This window comes from Callorhinus ursinus, unplaced genomic scaffold (genome assembly GCF_003265705.2).
Source record: "Callorhinus ursinus isolate GAN/ISIS: 27379988/994484 unplaced genomic scaffold, GSC_fseal_2.0 scaffold1, whole genome shotgun sequence".
Lineage (NCBI taxonomy): Eukaryota > Metazoa > Chordata > Mammalia > Carnivora > Otariidae > Callorhinus > Callorhinus ursinus.
This window is the reverse complement of record NW_027397063.1, coordinates 140,247,394-140,272,759: the sequence shown is the minus strand read 5'-3', so window position 1 is coordinate 140,272,759 and position 25,366 is coordinate 140,247,394. Positions and strand designations below refer to the sequence as shown.

General features: G+C 42.9%; 1 protein-coding gene across 2 annotated transcripts in view; it reads left to right on the top strand.

Moving 5' to 3' along the window:
• MOBP (myelin associated oligodendrocyte basic protein) overlaps nt 1–25,366 on the top strand; it is a 40,899-nt gene that overhangs the window by 8,792 nt on the left and 6,741 nt on the right. Inside the window, exons 3-4 of one of the 2 annotated variants that reach the window (XM_073901740.1) lie at nt 18,766–18,975; nt 19,189–19,512. In XM_073901740.1, coding sequence (XP_073757841.1) covers nt 18,770–18,975; nt 19,189–19,512 — 530 coding nt within the window. In that variant the 5' untranslated portion in view covers nt 18,766–18,769. Of the gene's footprint in view, nt 1–18,765; nt 18,976–19,188; nt 19,517–25,366 lie in introns of those variants that run through there. The other variant, XM_025870834.2, reaches the window with a different exon arrangement.

The following is a 25,366-nucleotide window of genomic DNA, read 5'->3' as shown; positions in this document are numbered from 1 at the left end:
TCCATTTTGGCAAACTCGTGTACTATGCATGGGGGAAAAGCCATTCCCCCATGGCTTCAAACCCTACTCAGGAGATTCCTTCTATTTCTTTGTCTCAGCTGAACCCAGACAGTCTTCTGAAGGCTTCCTCTTTTAGCTTGTCAAATGGGGGACATTTACGCTCCAAGTGGCTCCAAAGTTTAGTGGACCAGTGTCCTCCCCATTGCCACTGTCAGGCCACTACTCCCCTCTCTAGCTGGTCTTCTGTACTTTGAAGCTTGTGCTCCATTCCTTGTGCCAATCTTCACCTGACCTCCAGTCCCACCTCCTCCACCAATGCTTCTGTGGTCAGCCTCCCCACCCCCTCCGCTCCAACTCCATCCATCAGCGTACGTAACTTTAATGTCCCTATGAGTGAACTATTCACCGCTCCAGTGAATTGCCCAGTTTGCCTCATCTATCCATTGCATGCTATGGAACTTGGCAATACTCAAAACTACTCCATTGCTGAATCTAATGGTGCAAACATCCAGCATTCATCCACAACCTTCCTTTCCTTCAACTTGCTTTAAGTACTGGACTACAACTATTCTTCCACTAGGCACTTCGAGTTGACTTTCCCTTCCATTTCTCTATCCTTTTATGAATCTATTCCTCAATTGCTCCTTTCTACCTATTTTCTTTCTATTACTGGTAGATTCTGGAATCCATCTTTTCAATTATTTTCCTGCAAATTCTCTCCCAACCCTAGATGACCCATATGTCTTCTTCCTGTCTGCACCCTGGCTGCTGAGAACAACTGGGGAAAAACACAGTGGAGCAGACTGTTACCACTACACATTAATGGTCAGTGACCCGACCCAGGCCATCATTACTACCTGGCACCTTGGTCTTCAAATGTTTACAAAATCTCTCTTAAACCCGTTTTTTTCTTTCCAAATTTCCAACTTTGTCATTCTCAGGTATGTTTGCTTCCCATTTCACTGGAAAAATGGAATCCATTAGATAGAAATTTCATACAGCCAATTCTTTTCCCTCTTCCAACAGAGGCTAACCCTTCTGCATGTGTTCTGTACTACATCTCCTCGGGGTTTTCTCAAGCATACTAATTATTTTCTCTTTTGTTTTATTTTAACCCTTCCTCTCAGCACTTATGCTGCTCTTATCTGTCTTGTTATAACAAAAAAATCAGATCAAGAAACCAACCAATCATCCCCCACCCCCAACCAAAAAAAAAGTCTGATGACCACATACTCCTCTAGCTACTACCACTCTCCTGCCCTTCATTTTCAAATCTCTGGCCTGGGTTGCCTACAGTGTCTCTCCATATCCTCAGCCACTATTCTCTTCACAAACCCTCTAATTTACCTTCTGTCTCAACCACTCCATAGAAACAGTTCTTGCAAAGTCACCAGTTATCTCCAAATCACTTAATTCAATGTACTCTTTTTCTTTTCTTTTTTTTTAACTTTTATTTATTAAGTAATCTCTACCCCCAATGTGGTACTTGAACTCAAGACCCCGAGATCAAGAGTTGCACGTTCTACTGGCTGAACCAGCCAAGTGCCCTTCAACGTACTCTTTATAGTCCTCATATCACACAACCTCTTAGAATCATCCCACCAGGTTGACCACTCACTATTTTGAAACCCTTCTTCCCTTTGGCTCTGAAAATACCACACATTCCAGTTTCCTTCCCCCACTCTGACTCTTCTCTTTACCCTTTGCCAAACACTCCTCCTCCAACTGCCCTGTAAATGTGGGAGGGCCGCCGAGCACAGCCCTACCCTCTCCTCACTCCACATTCTGCCACCAGGCAATCCCATCCATGCCCCTGGCTTCAACTGCTACCTATATGCCCAACAAATTAAATTCTGTCTCCTACCCAGACTTCTCTTTTGAATTGTTCACTTGACATCTCCATCTAGATGCCCTTCAAACACCTCAACCTCAAGGGCACCCAGAACTGAACTCCTGATTCAGCCTCTTCCCCTAAAGCTTTTCTTCTAGTAGATGCTTCCACCACTCACCTAGTTCCTTGAACTATATACCTTGGACTCATCCTTGACTCCCATTCCTGCTTCTTTGATTAGATGAATGATTTCAATATAATATAGTAAATATAAAGATAGAAGCATGTAAATTGCAAAATGGAACAAAGATAAGTGACATTTCATCCATCTGAGGAAGTCTACCAGTGTAGCTGCCAGTGGGTGACTCAGACTGTGGCCTTGGACACAAAATTCAGGCAAAGGGGTAGTCAGCAATCCAGTGCTTATTTTAGCTTCCCTCTGGCTGGTTCTTTCTTTGTCTCCCTGAGACTGATGACTTTGGAGAACCCGGGGCAGCTTAGCAGCTTTCACCTTCCCCGAGCTGTCAGTGGAGCAATAAGTCAGCCCATCAGGTAATCTAGGTTCCCCCTTTGCCCCCTTGCTGTGACCATAGGCCAAATTAACATTTAGGTTTTTCTATAAGACAATGCAAATCTGGAAGATTGGTGTCCTGTACAGGGAAAAGGTGGGCAGGGACCAAATTACGAGGAGTCTTGTGTGACATACAAATTAAGAAGCACAGGACTTTGCTTTGTAACTGGGGGAAGCCTCTGAAGGTTTTGAGTCGGAAAATGGATACACGAGGAGACAAACTCATGCCTTTGGTTCTTTCTCCTGGACCCTCCTGCCCCCTGTTTATAGAAAATTGTGGAATTATTCATCCATAAAAAATTCTGGTGTAAGTTCACCTATCCATACATTACACCAATGTATTGCATAATTTTTAGAAAAAAAGAATGTCATGTTATCAAAATTACATTCAGAAAATTATTGTACTTCTTACATGTTTTTCTGGCCCCACTATAACCAAGGTTTTTACTCCCAAAACATTTGCTAAATATATTATCTATGTGCTAAGGATACCAACCCTGGGTCACACTTGTTCCTTTTCCTATAATAGCTGGAGTCAGGTAGTTTGTTGTCAGGAAGGGCTCTGCACAAGTCTATGAGAGAGTGGACCACTGTACCGTGTCCTTCTTGCCTGGCACAAGGCAAAGCAATTGGGGCTTTGTTCTCTCTCCAGATGGGCTGTTCAACCCCTAGACAAATCGAGGCACTTTTATGCTGTTATTTTAAAGCCTCGGCAGCTCCCCAGCTCAGTGCTGGAGCTTGGCAAGATGCTGCTCTCTGTTGAAAAGCACCCTGATTCCAAATAAATATCTGTATGAAATTTTCCATTACTTGGAACTGGGTTCCCAGTTCAAGAACCCACTGTTTAACATTCATTCCATTGATTTGTAAACATTTTGGTTGCTATGGAGATAGACAAATGGATAAATGTGGTCAAATGGATAAAGACATTCTTAGAGACCGCATGTAGTAGACAACCAAAGTTTACTTCCTAGATGTAGTTTTGTGGCTGTGTAAGATCAACACGGAAGCCACTGCCTTTTATTGTGTAAACCTACGCTCAGAGGAAAGCATTATCCTTGGTCTAGGCCATTAGCAAGGTTTTAGAAACCATTAAGGGTCTCCAAGGAAGGTGGTGAATGTGGAATGAATTTGAGCTGCAGTGATACTCTTTTTTCATAGTGGAGGAGCTGGGGCTGAGCAGCCTTTGGAAGGCTATGGTAGGTGAGCGAGACCTCTGAAACTCCGGGTTTTATTCCAGAAACAGCTCTTCCACAAAGCATTCCTTACGTGCCAGCAACAGAGGCTCTGACAGCCCGGGGCGGTCCCTCAGGCAGAGCTCCAGCCCAGGGTCTGTTCGGTGATTTCCCGACCCCTGCGCGTCTCCCAGGCCCGCTGGTCCGTTGCCTCTTGCTCGCCTTTCCCAAAGTCCTTTTTTAGCTTTTTTTTGGGGGGGCGGGGGGTCCGTCAAAGTGGGCGTCAATTTACATTTCCTTGTTGTCATGTCCTTGGGTCCTCCAGAGTTAAGCGTATTTGTATAGAATTACTGGCTTTTAAAGATTCCCCTTTTCTGTTTTTTGCCTGTTTTAATATTTTTTTAAAAAAATTTACCGTTTGTTTTTTTCTTTAACACTCTGATTATGAAAACTTTGTACTTTTATGTGTCCCTGTATTTTCTTCTATAATGGCACCGGTCTGTTACCTTGTAACTTCATGATATCTTTTGTTCTATAAAATCATAATCTTTATGGTTTGTTTTCTTTCTCTTCATGTCTGCTGTGTTAGAAGGCCACGGACTAGCCTACCTTGGTTGGGATCCTGGGGATCCCTTTACTAGTTCTGTGTCCTGGGGCAGGTTATCTGACTTCTCTGTATCTTTGCTTTCCCATTTGCACCACAGGGCTCTTGTGAGGTTGTGAGGACTACATGAGTTGAATACATAAAGCCCTTGAATAGTGCCTGGCTGGTATCTCCCGACAGGGGTTTGCAATTGTTATTCTTATTGGGGCTATTAGTCTGCTTGCATTTTGTCTCCCTTTTGAGTAGTCCATCCATTTTCCAGTAAAAAAAAAAAATGCCCCCTCTGTTATGAACCATACTGCTATACCTATGTGGGTCTGTTTCTAAGCTCTCTGTTCGGTCCCATTGATCTATTGGTCTATTTCCAAAGCAATACTTTATTGTTGTCGTTTAAGATTTATCTATTTATTTGAGAGCGAGAGTCAGAGTGAGAGAGAGGGAGCATGAGAGCAGGGAGAGGGGCAGAGGGAAAGAGAATCCTCAAGCAGACTCCCTGCTGAGGGCAGAACCAGAGGTGGTCAATCCCAGGACCTTGAGATCATGACCTGAGCCGAAATCAGGCGTCCCATGCTTAACTGACTGAGCCACCCACGTGCCCCAATACTCTATTGTTTTAATTAGTATAGTTTATGATAAGTGTCTCCATCTGGTAGAACAAGACCCTATGCTTATTTAAAATTGTCTTGACTCATCATGGTCTCTTATAGTTCCATAAGAACGATGAAATCATCTTGTCAGTGACATGAACATTTGATATTTATTGGAATAACATTACGTTTACAGATTTATTGGGAGATATTCAGCATACTTACATTGACTGTTTTTTTTGCAGCCTTCAAAAAAGATTTGCAAATTTCTTCATGAAGGTCTTGGATTTCTTTTATTAGATATATTTTTTTTTTTTAAAGATTTTATTTATTTGAGAGAGAGAGAATGAGAGATAGAGAGCATGAGAGGGAAGAGGGTCAGAGGGAGAAGCAGACTCCCCGCTGAGCAGGGAGCCCGATGCGGGACTCGATCCAGGGACTCGAGGATCATGACCTGAGCCGAAGGCAGTCGCTTAACCAACTGAGCCACCCAGGCGCCCTAGATATATTTTTTTATCTGAAGGTGCCCTGTGGTTTTGTGGTCAGCTTGAATGGATTATTTTATTTTACATTTCTAGTTGAATCCTCCTAATCTATAGACATGATTTTGATTTTGGAATATTGATCTTTGTCCAGAAATCTTGTTGAACTTTCTTTTTAGTTCTAATTAGTTTGTAGAGTTTCAGTGTTTTGTTTTGCTTGTTGCTCTGGTTAGGATTTGAAGTACAGTGTTGAATAGTAGTACTGATAGCATCCTTTCTGGGGTGTCTGATTTAGATGAAAATGTTTCTCAAATTTCACCCACAGTAAGCTGTTATTATAGACTTTTTGGTAGCTAGCTTTTAATATTAGGAACATCCCCTTCCCTTCCTTCTATGTTAAGAATATTTATCATGATTGGGTATTGAATTTTCGTGAATGCTTTCTTAATATTTATTACTGATCTCATTTCCTCCCTTATTCTGTTAATATGGTAAGTCATACTTACAGACTTCCCAAATCTGAAACATTTGAGATTTACCCTGTCTACTTTGCATTACGAAACATTTTACCTATCAGATTGGCAAAAATCCGAGGGTTTAATAACCTACTCTTATTGTTGAGGTGATGGGAAAATGGGCTTTATCATGCATTGTTTGTAGAATAATAATTTGTACAAATCCCATGGAGAGCAAATTGGAAAATATCTGTCAAAATCTGCAGAATTACAAGTACACAGATTCTTTGACCTAGTGATCCCATTTTTAGAGATACATCCCTCAGATGTTTGCATGTGTGTGAAATGATGGTTGCACAACTTTATTTACTACAACATCATTTGTAATAATAACAACAGGTGAGACACAAACTTTTTACTTATAGGAAACTAGTTATGCTCTGACCCTTAGCAATTTCGAGGCGTCTGCCATGCTTCCATTCTGCCATGTGTCATCATCAACACTAGATCCTCATAAGCATCTCAGATTTAACATGTTTGGGGGGCGCTTGGGTGGCTCAGTCGGTTAAGCGACTGCTCTCAGCTCAGGTCATGATCCCAGGGTCCTGGGATCGAGCCCCGCATCTGGCTCCCCTCTCGGTGGGAAGCCTGCTTCTCCCTCTGCCACTCCCCCCTGCTTGTGTTCCCTCTCTTGCTGTGTCTTTCTCTGTCAAATAAATAAATAAAAATCTTTAAAAAAAATAACATGTTTGGCACACAGTAGGTTCTCAGTTAATATGTTGAATAAATGAATGTTCAAAACTGTACCCTTTCTCCCCTCCCCTGCAGCTTTCCCCACCTCAGGAAATGGCTCCATTGGGCATTTGCTCAAGCCGTAACGACGAACCCCACATCTGACCCATCCTCAAGTCCTCTTTGATTTCCAAGACCCACCCCTGCTCCCCTGCCCTGGTTGGAGTCCCTGTCCTCTGTCATTGGTCTCCTTGCTTCCACTCCTGCCTGTCTCCAGTCCACATTGCAAGAAGCCTGACTGATCTTCATGGAACAAAAGTGGAAAGGCTTACCTCCTCCAGTCAGGATCTTTCAATGCCTTCCATTCTTCCTATTCTTTAGCTCACCTTCAAGGTCCTGCATGGCCTTCCCACCCCACGCCTTAGCTTGCAGACTTGCGGTGCTCCAGCTATATCCTTTCTCTGTTTTCTCCAGCACATCAAGTTTCAGTACTTTTGTTTGGAACTCTGTCCTCCCCTGTGCAAGGCCGAATCCCATTCATCCTTCAGATCTCAGACAGATATCTCTTCTTCAGGAGCCCTTCCTTAGCCCCTCAATCTAAAGTGGTCTCCCCACTATATTCTCTCCTAGGACCCCACTCCCTTCCTCCAGACCCCTTGTTACATTGCAGTCATACTTTCTGTCCTGTTCCTGAGATGGTCTGGTAAGTCTCTCTCCCTTGTCCCCTGAGCTCCGTGAGTACTGAGGCCTTCTCTGTCTTGGTCACCCCCAGCACTTTGGCACAAGTGTTCGAATGAATGGCTGAGTGTTAGTGTTGTGTTGGACTGCATTTACTTCAGTCTTGTTCTGTGTATCATTTTTACATGTGCAGCCTGATGTCACCTGGCTCCCTCTGCCATCTGGGGTCACAAATTGTTTCCAAAGCTCCTCCTAACACTTCAGAGGGAGTTCACCAGCTTGAAAATTTGCCCAAGATTGCTTGAGGTCTCCAGAGGACCAGTATCTCATCTCTTCAAGACAGGGTCTGAGTGTGCAGCCACCTTGCTGGGGGCCCCCTGGCTCCTGTCCCAGCCCATGCTGAGGTTGCTAGCACTGGGGTTGCTTGAGACACTATCACATGGGCTGTGAGCTAGCTTTAGTTGGGATGGCTGGCTTCCTCGAGTTGATGCCATGCAATAAATAATTTAGCTTCCGGTGGCTTTCACTTGATATTTCAAATGTATTTTCTATGTTAATACAGCTTTTTTCACCTTGTAAAAGGGCTGCCTAATATTCGGTCAGTCTTCAAATGGCTCCTTGATAGTTCTGCGATTAATCAATTATAAGAATATTAATAAACAAAAATCAAAGCCTTACTGATTCCATTGTATTTGTACAAAAATGTTAAGATTCCCTTGCCCATCTTCTCTCCTTTCATAAGCTACCCTGATTTTAAGAAATGTATAGAATAATGAATGCTGTACTTTTTCTGTTCTGACAATTTCTTGAAAGACCATCCCCTGTTGCTGGGGAATATGCAGAAATTAAGTTGGGGATTTTCCTACCATTCTCCCCAGAGAATGTCCCTCCCAGTAAGTAAAAACCCATTTACTATTTCCCCTCCATATTCTTACATTATTACCGAAAATGTATTTTACTTCTGTCTCCTCTCATAGAATGAAAGTTTAAAAGATTTTTTTTGCTCTTAAGGGCTTTGCTTTTCAGAGAGTAAATGTTAAATTGTAAAATGGAGGCAAGTTTTGACAGAAATTCATTCAAGACTTATAAGTATTCAAAGCACTTGAAGTTAATTCTCCATGCTTCGAAATAATTTAGTATTTTTATATTTATTTATTTATTTTTAAGGTTTTACTTTTGAGTAATCTCTTCATGAGGCTCAAACTCACAACCTTGAGATCAAGAGTTGCACGCTTCATGGACTGAGGCAGACAGGTGCACCTAATTTAGTATTTTAAATATCAGACATTTCATCTTGTTCTTGAAACCAGTCTATGAAAATTGCTATTCCTGGTTATTCCCATCTCTTCCTTACTGTTTGCCTAATCACTTGAAGGCACAGAGGTGGAAGTGGGGGATTTAATGAGAATTTACAGCCATATATGGGGAGGAGTTGGGTAAACAAAAGAAAAGGCATAGGAAGAGCATGTCCTTATTTGCTTAAGCCTTCTCCACTTTGTGAATTTATGGAGGAACTCTGCACTCTGCGAAGCTTATTCAAGGAAGGGGGAGAGAGGGAAAGCTAAGGAGCAAACATTCATGTTCTCTCTTTTCTCCAGATGAAGCTTCAGAATCATGGCAGGGGATGTTATGGTGCTGTGGAATCATCCAGATAGGTTTTTTTGTGTATGCGTGTGTGTGTTGGGGGTGGGTCCTATTGACACACTTGAATAGGAACAGTGAGGACAGGCTGCAAACCCCCGGGGGAGGCCTGCCCTCAGCTACATCCAGTGTGGCCCATGAACGAGTATGCAGCTTTGGTTGGGGAGCTGTCTAGGCCAATGACCCCAAGATAGGGCTCTTGACTCCCCACCTGTAATGCAGGGCATGCATGGGAACCAGTAGTTGCCTTGAGTAGACATGGAGGAGCTGAGAGGACAGCTGGACCAGACTGGGGGCTATTGAGCAGGGACCCTGATGACCAGTGGCTTTGCTGGGGTCAGCAGTAACTTGTGCCATTCATGCTATGGCACTCCACGGCCAGGAGAGGAGGATACTACCCAGACTAACCACCCCACCCTCATAGCCATGAAGACTACCAGCTTCCCCATACCCTTATCCATCTTTAGAAGGATCAGAGAGAGGCTGGGAATAGTTCTGTCAAGGATCTGAACTTTATTTTTATTTTATTTTATTTTTTTACGATTTTATTTATTTGTCAGAAAGAGAGAGAGACAGAGAGAGCACAAGCAGGGGGAGTGGCCGGTAGAGAGAGAAGCAGGCTCCCCGCTGAGCAGGGAGCCCAATGCGGGACTTGATCCCAGGACCCTGGGATCATGACCTGAGCCAAAGGCAGATGCTTAACCCACTGAGCCACCCAGGCGTCCCAAGGAGCTAACTTTAACTGACCACTTATTAGGAAGAGATAATTTATGCCAGAAGTGATCAAGGCAGAATAAATTCCGAAGTTAGTTTTGTCTCTCCTTTCCCAGCCAATATTCAGCATGGTATAGGTTTGTAATACTGTACCAATTATATAATTATAGCAAAATGAAAAAGTCCTTTTTGGAGGGTACAAGAGAGATGATTTTGAATAAATTTAAAATTTCTTGCCAAAAAATAAAATTTCTTGCTTTGGTATTTTTTTAAAGATTTATTTATTTATTTGAGAGAGAGAGAGATTGAGAGCAAGCACAGGGCAAGGCAGTGGGGAGAAGCAGAGAGAGAGGGAGACAGAATCTCAAGCAGACTCTGTGCTGTGCGTGGAGTCGACCCGGTGCTCAATCTCATGACTCATGAGATCAGGACTTGAGCCGAAACCAAGAGTCAGACGCTTTACCAACTGCGCCACCCAGGTGCTCCATCTTGCTTTGGTTTTTAATCAAAATTTCTTCCCAAGTATATATGAAACATCTCATTCCTTAACCATATAACATATTAAGTCCTTGGGACTGATCATAATCTTCCTTTGGAGTTTTGTTTTCTGAAGACAGAATATTGTTCTCATATAGACTTCAGACCCTGATAGAGTGAAGGCTTGCTTCCTGTCTCTCCCATGTTGAGCTCCTTAAATGACACAAGTGCAAGACTTTGCTCATGCCTCTGACTGACAAGAATGGAAGAACTGTTCTGTTTCCCGAGTACTGACCGGCATCCACTCTTCACTTTGCAGAGCCTGTAGCCATTTCCATGTTTGACTTCCTGTGATGCCATGTGGATGTAAGGAGTACATGGTTGCAACATGTCAGCTCACTACGTGCATTGTGTTTCCTTGCCAGAGGACTGTCCAGGACAGGGGTCACATGCCACTTCTAATAAACATTTACCCCATATCCCAATTATCTTTTAAGAAAACATGGTGGAAAAGAAGGAAGAATGGATGAAAAGAAGAAAATCCATTTTATACTTAGGGTTCTAATATCCACCTGCAGTCTCCTTAGGGAAGAGTGAAGCTATGTTTAAACACAGCTGGTGGTTATATAGAGCTGCTAAAGCCATCTTTAGAATGTGTAATTAAATGTGTGTGTGTTGACTAAAGCTTGCTAATTAATTTGCATGAATTAAGAAAAGATGTAGTGGGTTCACAGAGTCTTTAAATTTTTTTTCCTAAAGAACCCAGTTTTAGGGCGCCTGGGTGGCTCAGTCGTTAAGCGTCTGCCTTCGGCTCAGGTCATGATCCCAGGGTCCTGGGATCGAGTCCCGCAGGGGCTCCCTGCTCTGCGGGGAGACTGCTTCTCCTTCTCCCACTCCCCCTGCTTGTGTTCCTGCTCTCGCTATCTCTCTCTCTATCAAATAAATAAATAAAATCTTAAAAAAAAAGAACCCAGTTTTATAACTTTCAAGATCATTTGGGAAGGTCCCTTCCTGTGTTGCCCTTCTCACTGAACAGATACTGTTGCCTGAGCCAGAGCAGAGATCCCTGTGGGGACATCTGGAGACAGGCTGCACTTGTGGAGACATCTTTGTTCATTCTCTCATTTTAATCAAGTATCTGCTGAACACCTGTTCTGAAACAGGCATTAAACAAGGCTCTAAGGACAGAAAGTTTAAGGAGGCAGTGAAACAGTAGGGGTAAAGTAAAGCTTCCAGATGCTTTCCTAGAATTATGTATAGCACACAAGGTTAAGGCATGAAAGAAGGAGTGATCATTTCTCATCGAGGGAAGGGAAGCTCTGAAAAGGCTCTAAGAAGTGACTTGCCTTTGGGCAAAGATTTTGGAGGTGTTTACTGTATAACTGTTGGGTGGGAAGGAAGGAGGGGGAAGGAGCCCTATGGACCAAGGTCCAAAGTCTTGAAATAATCCTACCTCCTGGGAGCTGGGGACAGCTGGGTTGGGCTGGATGCACACACCAGGGAAGAGTCTCTTCTTGAATAAAGCTTTATTTTCAAAGAATAGTCATCTCTTTACGGATTTTTGCCTAGATCTCATTGGCCAGAACATGATCACATGGGGACCTGTACATATTTAACTGGGCATATCATGGTACCAAACAAAACCCAAATTTGCTATTGAAGGGAAGAGTGGATATTGGGCAATCAACTAGTTGTATTGACTGTGATGAGTTTACTATTTATAATTATTATTATATGATCTTGGAGCATTTACTTCTTCAGGCTTCAAATTCCTCATCTCTAAAATGAGGTGAGTAGGGACTACCTAAAAGAATTATTTTGAGAACTAGAAATGATGGATATAAAGCATCTGGGACATAGCAGGTACTCAATAAATAGTGGGAGGGAGGTTCTTGTTCCTCTCCCTTTGGTTCCTCTCCTTCACTCCCTTTTTCTCCTTCTTCAAATACCTGCCTCACTTTCCCTCCTCTTTAGTTTTAGTGTATATGGAAACATCTGGAAAGCGTGGAGACTATATTTTACAGTTTCAAATTAAAATTCTTCATCCTGCCAGATAGTTCATATTATCTTTGTTCTGCAATTAGGTGATATCTTTTTTGAAAACATCATGTAGTGTTTATAATGATTTGTCTTTAGCCACTAATGTAAATAAAGATGTAATTAATGCTTGAATTAAATGTCATCAGAGATACACACTGAGATTCATAGAGAATGTGTCTGAAGAAGTCAGTAGAATTAGGTCGTTTGAATTCTTGGTGAAAGGGAAACAGAATTTATTAGGTAAGTGATTTACATAAGGTTCAGTGCTAGGTTCTTTACCTGCTTTATTTAATATTTTCAAAGGTCCCCTGAGGTAAGTATTATTATTATTTGTTCTTCCCCTCTGTTACGAACTGAATATTTGTGTCCCTAAAATTCATATGTTGAAATCTAATCTCCAATGTGATTGTGTTAGGAAGCAGACATTTGGGAAGTGATGAGGTCATGAGGGAGAAGCCCTAATGAATGGAGTTAGTGTCCTCATTAAAAGAATCCCCAGAGAGCTCCCTTGCTCATTCCACCACATGAGGGCATAGCAAGAAAAATGTCATCTCTGAACTAGGTCATCTTCTCACCAGACACCAAATCTTCTGGCAATTTGATTTTGGACTCCCCAACCTCCAGAACTGTGAGAACTAAATTTCTGTTGTTTGTAAGCCACCCAGTTAGATGAAGAAACTGAGCATATTTATTCGAATTGTATTTGCTTGCTTGTAACTGAAATAACAGTGGTTTAAATGAGGTGCAAGTTTGACTTATCTCTCATGTAAAAGATGTCTAGTGTTCATGAAGATGTAGATTCTTTAGAGGCTAGCCAGACTGGCTGTCGGCTGAAGGACAGAGCCAAGTAGTAACCCAGCTATCCTAAGACCAGAACTTGGAGTCTTGACCACAATGCAGTCTGCATCCTGTAGGTAGATATATAAGAAGATTCAAATGTTTAGGTATTAGGAAGCCCCCACATTTAATTTATAATGTATTGTGAAGAAGTGCCTGCATTGGACTTGTTTATTAAATGTCATACTATCTTAAAAAAATTTAAAGAGATGTGCAGTGTTCAAGAGTTAGGCCTAGAACAGCAACTCCACAGGCAATGGACTCCGTCTCCTCTAGTCTTTGTGCTCTTCCATGGGGCTTCCTCTGCGGTGTTGAGCCATTATCCGAGATGACTGCTATGCCCAAGAGTAGATTGCTAAATGGTAGTTTGTGCACATCTTTATCTTCACTAGATAATTTCAAGTTGTTCTGGAAATCACAATCTTTTCAATCACATGTGGAACATTTAAAAATATTGACTATGAACTAGGCCATAAAGCAAACCTCAGCACATATCAAAGAGTCATTATCATACAGGCTACTTTCTCTAACTAGAATGCATTAAAATTAGAAGTCAATGTACACTTGGAAATTTTGTGACAGATTTTTATAAATAATGGATGAATCAAAGAAGAACTCAGCCATATTTAAAATGAAGTGAAAATGACTTACATGAATATTTGTGGTATCCAGCTAAAGTTGTACTTAATGGAAAAGTTATAGCCATAAAAACACATGAGAGAAATGTTTGACTCAAGAATAGAGAGGGGCACCTGGCTGGCCCAGTCAGAAGAGGGTGTGACTCTTGATCTCAGGGTTGTGAGTTTGAGCCCCATGGTGGGTGCAGAGATTACTTAAAAAATAACTAAACTTAAAAAAAAAAGAATAGAAAAAGAACCAAGGACACGAACCTAAAATAGTTGAAAAAAAGAAATAATAAATGCCTACAGAAGCTAATGAACTAGAAAAAAAAAAAAAGCAAAGACAAGCAAGAAAACCAAGAGCTTGTTTTTGAAAAGAGTAATAAAGTAGGATAACTACTGGTAAGATGACTCAAGAAAAATGAGACAAGATGCAAATATATGATATGAACTATAAAGGGGGCTATAACTATAAATTCATGACAGATTTTAAAAGCCATAAGAATACTATACATAACGGGTATATCTATAAAACTTAAACAAAATGAATAATTTTCCAAGTATGTAAATCTGAACAGTATGTAAGGTGTAGTCCTGCATTTTATTAACTATATATTTATATGTAAATATTATCAAAGAAAAATGTTAAATATTTTGTAAGTGGTTAACTAGGGATACAAATTTAGGAATTTTTATTATTTTTATCCATCTAAGTTTTCTCATTCTCAACAGTAAATATAGATTTTAAAACCCACTAAGGGCTGGTTAGGGAGGGATGGAGGAAGCCCCCAGGGGTCACACTGCCTTCAGGACACTGGGAGTTTACATTCTAGTGTCCCATCATGCACCTCTTGCTTTGGCAGGGATGTCCAGGCCGCCATGCTGTGTGATGTTCCCAAACCCATTCTCTACCCTTCCTTCTTCAGTGAGCTGTTTCTCCAACTTACAGGTTTTCTCACCCTAGGACAGAGACCTTTGCATCTATGCAGCCTTATCCCATTCCCCTGGACCATCTCCACTCCCCCAAAGTCCAGGCTTTCTGGGGAGAAGAGGGCTGAGCACCCGGGCACAGATAGCGTCGGGCCTGGTCAAAGGACACAGGATGTTAGAGTCACAAAGACATGGATTCATATACCTTGTCTGCCTCTTTCTGGCTTTATGAAGTTGGTCCTGTTCCTTAGCTTCCCTCATCTTTAGTTTGTTGGTGATAATGCCCATGTCCTAAAACGAGATAAAGAACACAAAGTAACCACCACACAATGGGTGCTCAGTAAATGTTGAGTTCTTGCCTCTGCTGTTAGTTATTTGCCTGTGGTTGTAACTAATTTACTAGTAAGCCTGGAGTGTTGGGAAAGGATGATTCACCTGTGTATTGCTATTGCGTAGCATGTGGGGCTTAGCATTCCTAAACTGGAGCATGGCTGGGGCAAAGAGTTGGAGAGGCAGCACGTATTCGCAATTAATCAGGTACCCCAGCTAAACGCTTTGTTTCTGCTACCGGGAGAAATGGTAGCCAGAACCTTTCCACAGACTATAAACATTTTACTAAGGGAAGGAGGGTATGAATTTTCAGCTGATTGCCTAGAAGAATGTCAGGGTCCATGGAAGAGAACTGCTTTTCCTTTAGGGAACCACACACAGAGACTAGCAGGAGGTGAGGCTGCCCCCTGCCAGACATGGTAGGGGAAGGCAGAGGATGAGAAAAAATGGAATGAGAATTTGAGAACTTTCTCCTGATGTGCTGGGGGAAGAGATGGCTGGGTGAAGGTCTGGACAGGCATGGGGTTGGCCAAGGCATCACGTCAGGTGGGTGAGAATTGAGAATTCAGTCTGAGCAGGAATTCGGAGTCACAGGAGACTTTAAATCTCCCTCTTACCCCATGCTAGTCATTCTTAAAAATTTGGGACATGTGCTAGATTTTCTGCTATTTGTGAGGATGCCTGAACCATTTGGGAAAAGAGGATTCCAGAAAGCCGAAGGAAATGGGGGATGTCCAGGTTGGCTGTGAAAAGTTGAGTAACACTCTCTCCATGTGCTGGGGGTCTAAAGAAATGACTGTTTCATCATTTCCTCTGAGAGCAGGAACTTGAGCTGAACTTTGCCACACTGTGTGGGACTTGGGTAAGATTTTGGCAGATCTTTCAGGGTCTTATGATGAATCGGACCCTAAGAATCAACTTTAGTTCCTCATTGGTCTAAAAATGCCTGTTTGCACTAAGGGTTTCTTTGGGTACTGCTGACCATTTCCTTCTCTGCAAATTTGGAGATTGCTCTTCTAAGAGGTGTTGCTCCTCCCACCTCTCTGGCTGCCTCTGCCACTCCTGCTCCTTCTTCCCTTGTCCCTCTCCTGGCAGCTTAAAGGGAGGCCCACTACCACTCCTGGGAGACTTCCCTGGCCTGGCTCCTTGCTCAGTTCATACTCACCATATCCATTCTCAAGGCTGTGCCTCTTCCATAAGGCGAGGGACTCTCAAGATGAAGGCCATAGTGGCCATGCTCACTTCCCCATGAATGTCTTGAGTGCCTTCAACTCACAGTAACCGAAACAATGAGATGATCTCCCTCCTTCTCATCTATTTAGACTACCAATGGTCTGATGGCCTGACAATGCTCCTAGTCACCAGGACGAGATCCTTCATGGTGACAGGTAACTCCTGTCCTACCTCATCACCCGCATCTGGCCACCCACTCCTCTCCCACAGTGTACTGCTGACTGAGTGGGCTCTTGGAGGGACTGTAGTTGACCCCTCTGTGTCTTTCTTAGGTATCAACCATTCCCATCCCTCCACAAACTTATTTTTGACTGTCCAAACCTTAGGGTGAGTGAGATATAATATTTGCCCCCATGATGCTTTACCTGCTTCTCCAGCCCAGCATATTGCCCCTCTCCTGTGGACCCTCCACACCAGTTTACCCACATATTCTCATGTTGCAGAGCATGCTTTCTTTGTATCCTATTTACTGACATCTATGCAACATTCTTCCATCTACACTGTGAGTTCAGTGTCAGCAGGATGTTTATCTGATCCATCCCCTTTACTCCCTCAGGGTCTGGTACATGTTTGGGCCCCATAAGTGGGTTTTGTGGCCATCAACACCCTATGTGCATCCTTGCCTATCTCCCCAGCTTGTGGATAACCTTCTTGAGGACTGGACTAAGCATGATTCATCTCTGTGTCCATGACATCAGCTGAGCACTGTGCTGGCTTGATCTAAGTATATGATAAGTGTTGAATTGAATGGTTGAATGTAACCCCATTAATCACGTAGTGTTTACTGTACCTAGAAGAACTGTAACATTAAAAGTTTTGGATAAAGCAGGTGAGCCTTTATCCAAAGGATAAAGAGGGGTTAGAGATGGAGGAGGGACTCTAGGAGAATGTAGTGTGACAGGCTTTAGATGGAGGAAGCCTTTAGATGGAGAGAGAAATCAAGAAGACAACCGGTTTGACAGCATGGAGGTCTCTGGGAGGCTATGAAGAACCATTTTTCTTTGGGAGAAAAAGAACACAGGCCATTTTGGAGTGCACAGAGGAGGAGATGAGGAAATGGAGAAAAAGAGTATTGATAATTTTTCAAGAACTTTGCCTATAGAGAGGAGGAGTTATAGAGAGGAGAATAGATATGAAAGTGGGATCAAGAGGGACTTTTCTTTTACAATGGGATACACCTGACTATGTATAAAAGCTGGTGGAGTGGATAAAGAACTAAGAAACTTAACTACATAAAAAATATTTTTGCATAATAAAAGCAGGTGAAACTCCTGGAAAGAACATTTGCAACACACCTAATAGGTGTAAAACATGGTTTGGACTATACAAACTGAGATGCCAAAACAAAAAAATGTTATTTTCTTAACTGCGTTCAATGTGTTCTTCAGCCCTCATTTCTATTTGTAGAAGATAGCCCCATCAAAAACCACAAAAATTAGAATATCCTCTCAGTGTAACTTTGTTGTTTTTAATGTATTCATCCTTAAAACCCAGATCATCTGTTCTGTCTTCAAAGGATCCATTCCTTTTTGGTGCTTCCCTTGACCTTTGTACATACTTCTATTGATCACCATCACACTGTTTGTGATTACATACAACACAGCTGTGTGTCCAACCTGACCTTGGGTTTGTTGAGAAAAAGGACATTCTCAGTGTCTAATATATGCATGTCACCTGTGTATATTTGTTGACTCTTGGTCGATTAATAGTCATTTAAGTCCCCTGTGTGCTACAGTGTTTGGAGTATTAGGTAGGACTATTTCTGCATTTGTCACATTTCTAAAAATCATGTTGTAGTAATTAAATTTTTTGTCCCTGCTTGGGAGTTTTTTCAAGTCTCAAATTTCTCTTTGATTCCTCCTCCATCCACTCCTCCTTTTTCTCCTCTTTCTTTTTAACTGAAATAAGTTGAAATAAACAGAAAGATGCACAAAATTTAAGTGTGTAGCTCACTTAAAGGGCAGAGAGGGAGGGAGAGAGAGAATCTTTTTTTTTTGGAGAGAGAGAATCTTAAGCAGGGTCCACACCCAGCGCAGAGCCAGAGGCAGGGCTCGATCTCACGACTCTGAGATCATGACCTGTGCTGAAACCAAGAGTCAGATGCTGAACCGACTGAGCCACCCAGGTGCCCCACAATGAATTTTGACATGCATGTGCACCCAAGCGATCCCTCTCAGATCCAGACCCAGAACATTTTCTGGCCTCAGTGGGCTCCCTGATGCCCCTTCCTAGCCAGACTTCACTTTCTCCAAACATAGCTACATTCTGATTTCTAGCACTATAGACTAGCTTTGCCTGTTTTTGAACCTCATGTAAGTTGAATCATACAGCTTATATTCCTTTGGGTCCAACTTTTTTTGTTCAACCTTATGTTTGTGAGATGCAAACATGTTGATCGTTCTTTTTCATGGTTATGTTGTAATTTTGTATGAATGGTGATTACGGTTTTGGTACCAAACTGTTATTATTATTATTATTTTAGAGAAAAGGCCTTTCCTAAACCTAGACTAATATTTTGCCACAGATATGTTGGGTTTTGTAATATTTTTCCTATCCTAAATGGGTCACTAAAACATAAGTGACAAGGTGTCCATTTTCAGAAAACATGATTGAAAAAATATGCAAATAAAAATTAATAAATGCTTAATTTAGTTCCTTTCCATAGAGCTGGGCAAGAAGTTGATCTTCCAGATTCAGGGTCTAGGACAAGGCTGAATGTTAATACAGGACCATAGGAATAGCAGAGAGCAGACTTCTTGAGTAGAAAGCTCCCTGCCTGAACTGCTGTTTTATGTCTCCCCACCACTCCTTGCTTCAATGATTTCTAGTGAGATGAGTCAGAAAACGACTAAGGAGGGCCCCAGACTCTCCAAGAACCAAAAGTTTTCAGAACACTTCAGCATACGTTGCTGCCCACCATTCACCTTCCTCAACTCGAAGCGTGAGATTGTGGACCGGAAATACAGCATCTGTAAAAGTGGCTGCTTCTACCAGAAGAAAGAAGAGGACTTGATCTGCTGTGCTTGCCAGAAGACCAGGTAAGTGGTCTGCACTGCCCACTTGGCGCCTGGCTGGGCACTGGCCTGCGGTCTCTCAGCAACACGCCCCCCTCCTGTTCTGTTCTGGTGATTTCTGGGCTGCTCTTCCCCCAGTGCCCTGCAGTCCACTCCCTGTTAGGTTCTGCCACTGGAAGGTACTGGAGGGCTATCGGAAGGTGGGAGGGGGAGCAGGGCCTGCCTCCCTGTTTCCAGCTCCTGTCAGTATCCCTTAAGCAGCAGAAGAGAGCCATGGCTCCAGCCTCCAGCTTCTTTTGGCCCCCTCAGCCCCAGACGCCGTGCAACGTCCCCTCAGAGGCCCAAGCACCAGCCTGCTGCACCCCCCGCGGTGGTCAGAGCACCAGCCAAGCCACGGTCCCCTCCGAGGTCCGAGCGTCAACCACGCCCCCGCCCAGAGGTCCGACCACCACCAGCCAAGCAGCGCCCCCCTCAGAAGTCCAAGCAGCCGCCGCGCAGCAGCCCCCAGAGAGGGCCAGGCACCAGCCGTGGGGGGTCCCCCATCAAAGCTTCTAGGTTCTGGTAACACCATCTCTTCCCTTTTGTTCCCCCAGCCCTAAGGTTAGTAGCTGCCTCCTGTGTTTACTAACATCTGGTTTACCTCGATGGTCCTCTCTTGGCCTTACCAAACCTGTGTCAATTCCTTGCATTAAATCCCCTCCTATGAAATACCTAGTGTGGCTTGTGTTTTCCTCATAGAGTTGCCAGAACAGTACTTCAGATGGCAGTATCCATTGCTTGTTTTGTCTAGGCGGACTGCAATTGATTAATTTATCAACTCAGAGTATCCACCCCAGTAACAGATTGTGAGACTGAGGCCCTCCTTCGCTGTGCCTTGGAGAGAGGAGGAAGGGTGACTCTAGGGATATTTGTGCATGTGTAAAAATGGAGAGGTTCAGCCAGCTCATTCATCCATCCTCCTGACAGACTTTGTCTGATGTTAATCTCAGTGACAAGATCATTCATTCATTTATTCAGTCATTCAACAAACTTGATTGCATACCATATAGAGTTCCATATCATGCAGGGGGTTGGGAATACAGCAGTGAACAAGCTAGGTTGTGACTCACCAGGATGAAACAAGAGAAGAGTTGGTCAAAGTGTAGGGCATGATTGCCTTAATATTGTCATAATCAGTTAGTACACTGGGCTATGGGAGCCTGGAGCAGGCTGCCCATCTGGGGCCCCAGAGAGGAGGTTAGGCTAGGGTAAGCAGAGAGTAAAGGGAGGCCTTGCAGAGAGAAAAGGTGAACAAGAGACATGTTTGTCTGTCCCATCTGAGGCAGGTCAGCTTTCTTCTTCTTCTTCTTCTATTCTTCTTCTTCTTCTTCTTCTTCTTCTTCTTCTTCTTCTTCTTCTTCTTCTTCTTCTTCTTCATTCTTCTTCTTCTTCTTCTTTTTAATAGACTTCATTTTTAGATCCATTTTAGGTTCACAGCAAAATTGAGTGGAGGGCACAGAGATTTTCCATATACTCCCTGCCCAAACACATGGCAGGCCAATCTTTTAGTCCTTTTAATATTTGGAAATTAAGCTGTTTTGCAGGTTAATAGTGGGTGCTAATTGTATTTGAGATTCTCATACCTACTCTGCATAGCATGTTACCATGTGTGCATGTCATGGGCTGTTTACCAGTTTACTATGCAGAGGAATGAACCCAGGAGCATGTTAAAGATGCCCCCAGAGAAGCTAATTCCTTGGGTCACTGATGAGGTCTGGAGAAGTGCATTTCCAACAAGCAGCACCTCTGCCCCAGTATAGTGACACAGGTAGTACACAGACAACCCTTTGAGAAGCACTGATCTAACCCATCCATAAATAAATGATCCACATTATCTGTAATGCACAGTAAAGACATGTGGAAGGGGCCATATATATGACACTAAAAGTAAAAGCATTAAAAATATGCAAGATCAGGTGAGGTTAATTTGTGAAGAAGGTAAGAGGCTGCCAGTCTTTAACCCTGAAATAGGGAGTTGTATGCTGGGTTACCTAGTCATTAATCAGGGTCTCCCACGGGGCCTGAGTCCAAGGGGGCTGGCCAGGTAAGTTGTGATATATGGAAATGGTTAGGAAGTGTGAGTAGCAGAGGAAACTAATTGGACACATGGCACATCATCTGTGGGGGTGGCTTCAAGCCACATTTGCAGTGAGTTGCATGATGGCTGCTTGGGTGGCTGGAGTTCCCGCCTGAAACAGATGCAAGACCATGAAGGCCAACTTCATCTGTCTGCACCCAGCCTGCTGGTTTCATTCACCTAAACTCCAGAGACATTCTAATGTTGGTGTAACTTGATTCCCTCAGTTAACTGTTCTTATTAGGTATCAGGCTGTCCGTGCCTCCTCAGTCCTTTTTGCTCACCCAGAACAGGGGACCTGAAAGTCTCTGTTCATAATGGTCCACAATATTGAGGATGAAGGATTTGAGCCCTTCTCAAGACACTCATTCTTCCTTCTCAGATTCCCCGAGGTCCTGAGGAAATGCATTAGAGCCATTGCTTTGCCACATTGTTTACTCCCTCTGTTGATGCTGGTTGGCTGTTCCCAAATCAAAGGGGTGGGAAGGTTAATGGGAAAGAAAATGCACTCTTAAGCAGAGCTACTAAATTGCACTTGGAGAAAGGGTCAAAAAAGAGATTCAGAAGCAGACTTTCTGAAATGTTGCCATTCCTGAGTTCTGACCTTTAAAGGTTAAGCAAATATTGACAAAGGCCTATTGGATCCTTAGTAGCTCCCTTGGATAGATCTCAAAAACCAGAGAATATTTAAATCTTAGGATCTGATGGGTGAAATTCCTTGCAGCCTGATTGAACATGGTAACATTCTTGTATCTGATGGGAGGAAACCCTGGCATCTTCCTCTTAATTTATTCTACTTTCAATTCCTCAAGATTTTAGGATTTCACAGGTCATCCTTGCCTTTAGGTTTAATACATGTTTCCCGGGCCAAACCTCTCTTGGCTCCTCGGTGCTCTGCTTTAGGTGCAGGGGATCTATGGTTTTGTGATTGATTTGCAGCCAGTCACACAACTTTGAGCAGTGCCATGTGTGCCTTTGACTCATTCTTTCACAAAATGTCTTGTACCAAATTGAGCCCTGCACACCAGAAGCTTGGAGGACCAACCTATATCTATATGTATTTGCAAGCCTATTCATCAAGATCATGTGCACAGCACGGCACCAAGCTCTGGGCAATCAAAGGAAATGATGTATGCCCCTGGTCCAGCTGCTCATGGTATTTATGAGTGGCTCCTCCCTCGGTGATGCTGCTCTTCCCTCCAGGAACCACCCCGAGCTTGGCTGCTTCCATCCTGCCTGGTCCCTGCCTGATCCCTTTCCTCCTCCAGCTCCTTTTTTACCATCTTGTCTCATTTCAGCAGATGATAAAATCAAAGCCCAGGAAAGTAACTGATTGCTAGAGGGTTAAGGTTCTAAGTGGTTTCAGATTCTCCACAGAATTTGGTCTTTCAGAGACAGAGTGCTTTAGCTTTGAGTCTCAAATTGAAGCAAGCAGGGTTTGGTGTTTTATTGATCATGCATTGTCCTGAGCTAGGCATGGCAGTGCATTGCTTCTAAAGGTTAGGACAAGCACACCCACTGAATGACAACATGCTGGTTACATTGGTAATGGAGTAGAAACCATTCTATGTACACACACACACACACACACACACACACACGTATAGTTTTGAGTTTGTTTGGAATCATCAGGACTGCCAAACAACAATGCAATTATAAACACTTACATACTTGACAAGCTAGAATTTACTTCTGAAGAGCACTTACCCAAAGCAATTACTCTGATGGTCTGATGGTCTGAGAGTGTGCACTGACTGAACCAGGTACTGGGGCTAAGCTTCAGCTGTCAGATGGGGGTACCTGTCTCCTTTTCAGGTGTGCAGGCCCAAACTTATTCCAGACACTTTCTATGACATGACTTGTCCTTGCTTTGTCCTTCCTGATGCCAAAAGGTACACCCTGCACTTTGTTCTTCTGGAAAACCATGGATCATTTTCTCTTTCTTTGCACAGGACTGGCTAAACTAGCCCTTCTGGTCCCTTTTCTGAGCCCTCCTTGTATTTACACAAGCAAAAACACTGACTTTGTACTCATGTATTAGAAAGAATTTATTTCTTACATGTTTGTGGAAAAACCCCACCCAGACATATATTATGCTTAATTGTATCCCAGTGTTTACACCTTGGCAATCTATTTTTGGTCTCATCAGCCAAACAGAATCAGAAATTCATCTATCAATGTCCAGGTAATGGCAGAGTTAGGGAAAGAGCCTGAGTACTTTGCTCTTAGATCAGGCTCTGGTGGTTCTGCCTGCTTCTCAGATTACATTAGTGCTTTTATGAGTTTGGATGACTGAACTCTTGAGTCTTGCCCTACCTAAGTCATAAATCCCTTCCTGTCCAGGAGTAGGCTTCTACACACTACACATATCATAGTGCCTGTGTAGAGCAGGCACTCACAGAGGCCTGGGTTAGCCAGAGAGGTCTCTGGTTCCATGAGCTGTGTGCATTCTTCCATTCTGACAACTCCTGCCTGGTCCCATGTCCTTAGTCTAGACCACATGGTTAACCACTCTCTCTAACAGCTTTAATGCCATTGCTGTTCATCATCCAGCCACACTCATCACACAAATCCCTCACGTAGATCAAGCTGATGATCCATGTGCACTATTCCAACTTCCAGCTGCTGAGCCCAGTCATGGATGCAGAGAGTTGCTGAGCACAGCTAGGAAAAGCCTATATATAGCCTTAAGGGTTGGTGCTACCACCAGTGGAGGAGCACCTGCCTCTCTCTAGACTAGTTTTCCTCCACCAGCCCCAACATGTTTATCAGGATATGCATCTGTCTTTCAATCCTTCCTTTTAGCCTCAGAGGAGGAAGCATTTTTTCTTGATCAGATCAACCCCTCCTTTCCCCTACTCATGCATGATCTGTGTGATCTTCCTTCCCCCACTCATGTTTCCTCCAGGGTCTTGCTGAACCTCCCTGACCACTTCAGCCTTTTTCTATTGTCTAAAGAGAAAGCACTTTAGCTTTTAAACATGGTCACCTGTCTCTTAATGACTGAATTCACCTCTGGCCCTGTCCTGTCTCTCCTCTTCTCAGGCAAATTTTTAAAAATAGTGTAAATTCATCACCTTAACTTCTCTACATTGCATTTACTCTTCAACTTACTGTGCTCTGATTCTTCCCATAGCACCTCACTGGAATTTCTCCTGCCCCCTATTCCCCATCCTCCACCTTTGGCAACCATCAACCTGTTCTTTTTATCTATGAGCTTGGTATTTGCCTTTGTCTGGCTTATTTCCCTTAGTGTAATGCCCTTAAGGTATATCCATGTTGTTGCAAATGGCAGGATCTCATTCCTTTTTTTATGGCTGAATAATATTCCATTGTATATATAAACCACAATTTCTTTATCCATTCATCCATTCATCCATCAATGGACACTTAGGTTGTTTCCATATCTTGGCTATTGTAAATAATGCTGCAGTGAACATGGAGATGCATATATCTCTTCGAGTTAGTGTTTTCATTTTCTTTGGATAAATACCCAGAAATGAAATTGTTGGATCATACAGTTGTTTTATTTTAATTTTTTTGAGGAACCTCCATGCTGTTTTCCATAGTGGTTGCACCAATTTACATTCCCATCAACAGTGCACAAGCATTGCCTGTTCTCCACATCTTTACCAACATTTGCTATTTCCAGTCTTTTTGGTAATAGCCATTTTAACAGGTGTTGATGATCTCTCATGTGTTTTTGATTTGCATTTTTTAAAAGATTTTATTTATTTATTTATTTATTTATTTATTTATTTGAGAGAGAGAGAGAGAAACAGCATGAGAGGGGAGAGGGTCAGAGGGAGAAGCAGGGAGCCGGGACCCCGATGTGGGACTTGATCCCAGGACTCCGGGATCATGACCTGAGCCAAAGGCAGTCGCTTAACCAACTGAGCCACCCAGGCACCCTGATTTGCATTTTTCCGATGATTAGTGATGTTGAACATCTTTTCATGTACCTGTTGGCCATCTGTATGTCTTCTCTGAAAAAATGTCTACTCAAACTCCTTTCTTCACTTTCCTCCCTCTCTAAATTAGAAGCCATGGCTCAACATTTTAATCTCTTTCAAAAATACCCTATAGCCCCCCCCCTGAATATCTGTTTCATATCTTTGGAAAAACTCTAACTTTGGATGAATCCAGCCATCTGTCTTCACCATGTCTGTTTCCAGGCAGCTGAGTCTCATTGGAAAATAACACACATCAGGGCAGTAGTGGTTGGGTATAAGCAGGATTTTGCTCATCATATCACTTAGCACTATTAACTTTTGGGCAGTCATAGTTCAGTTATGTGCA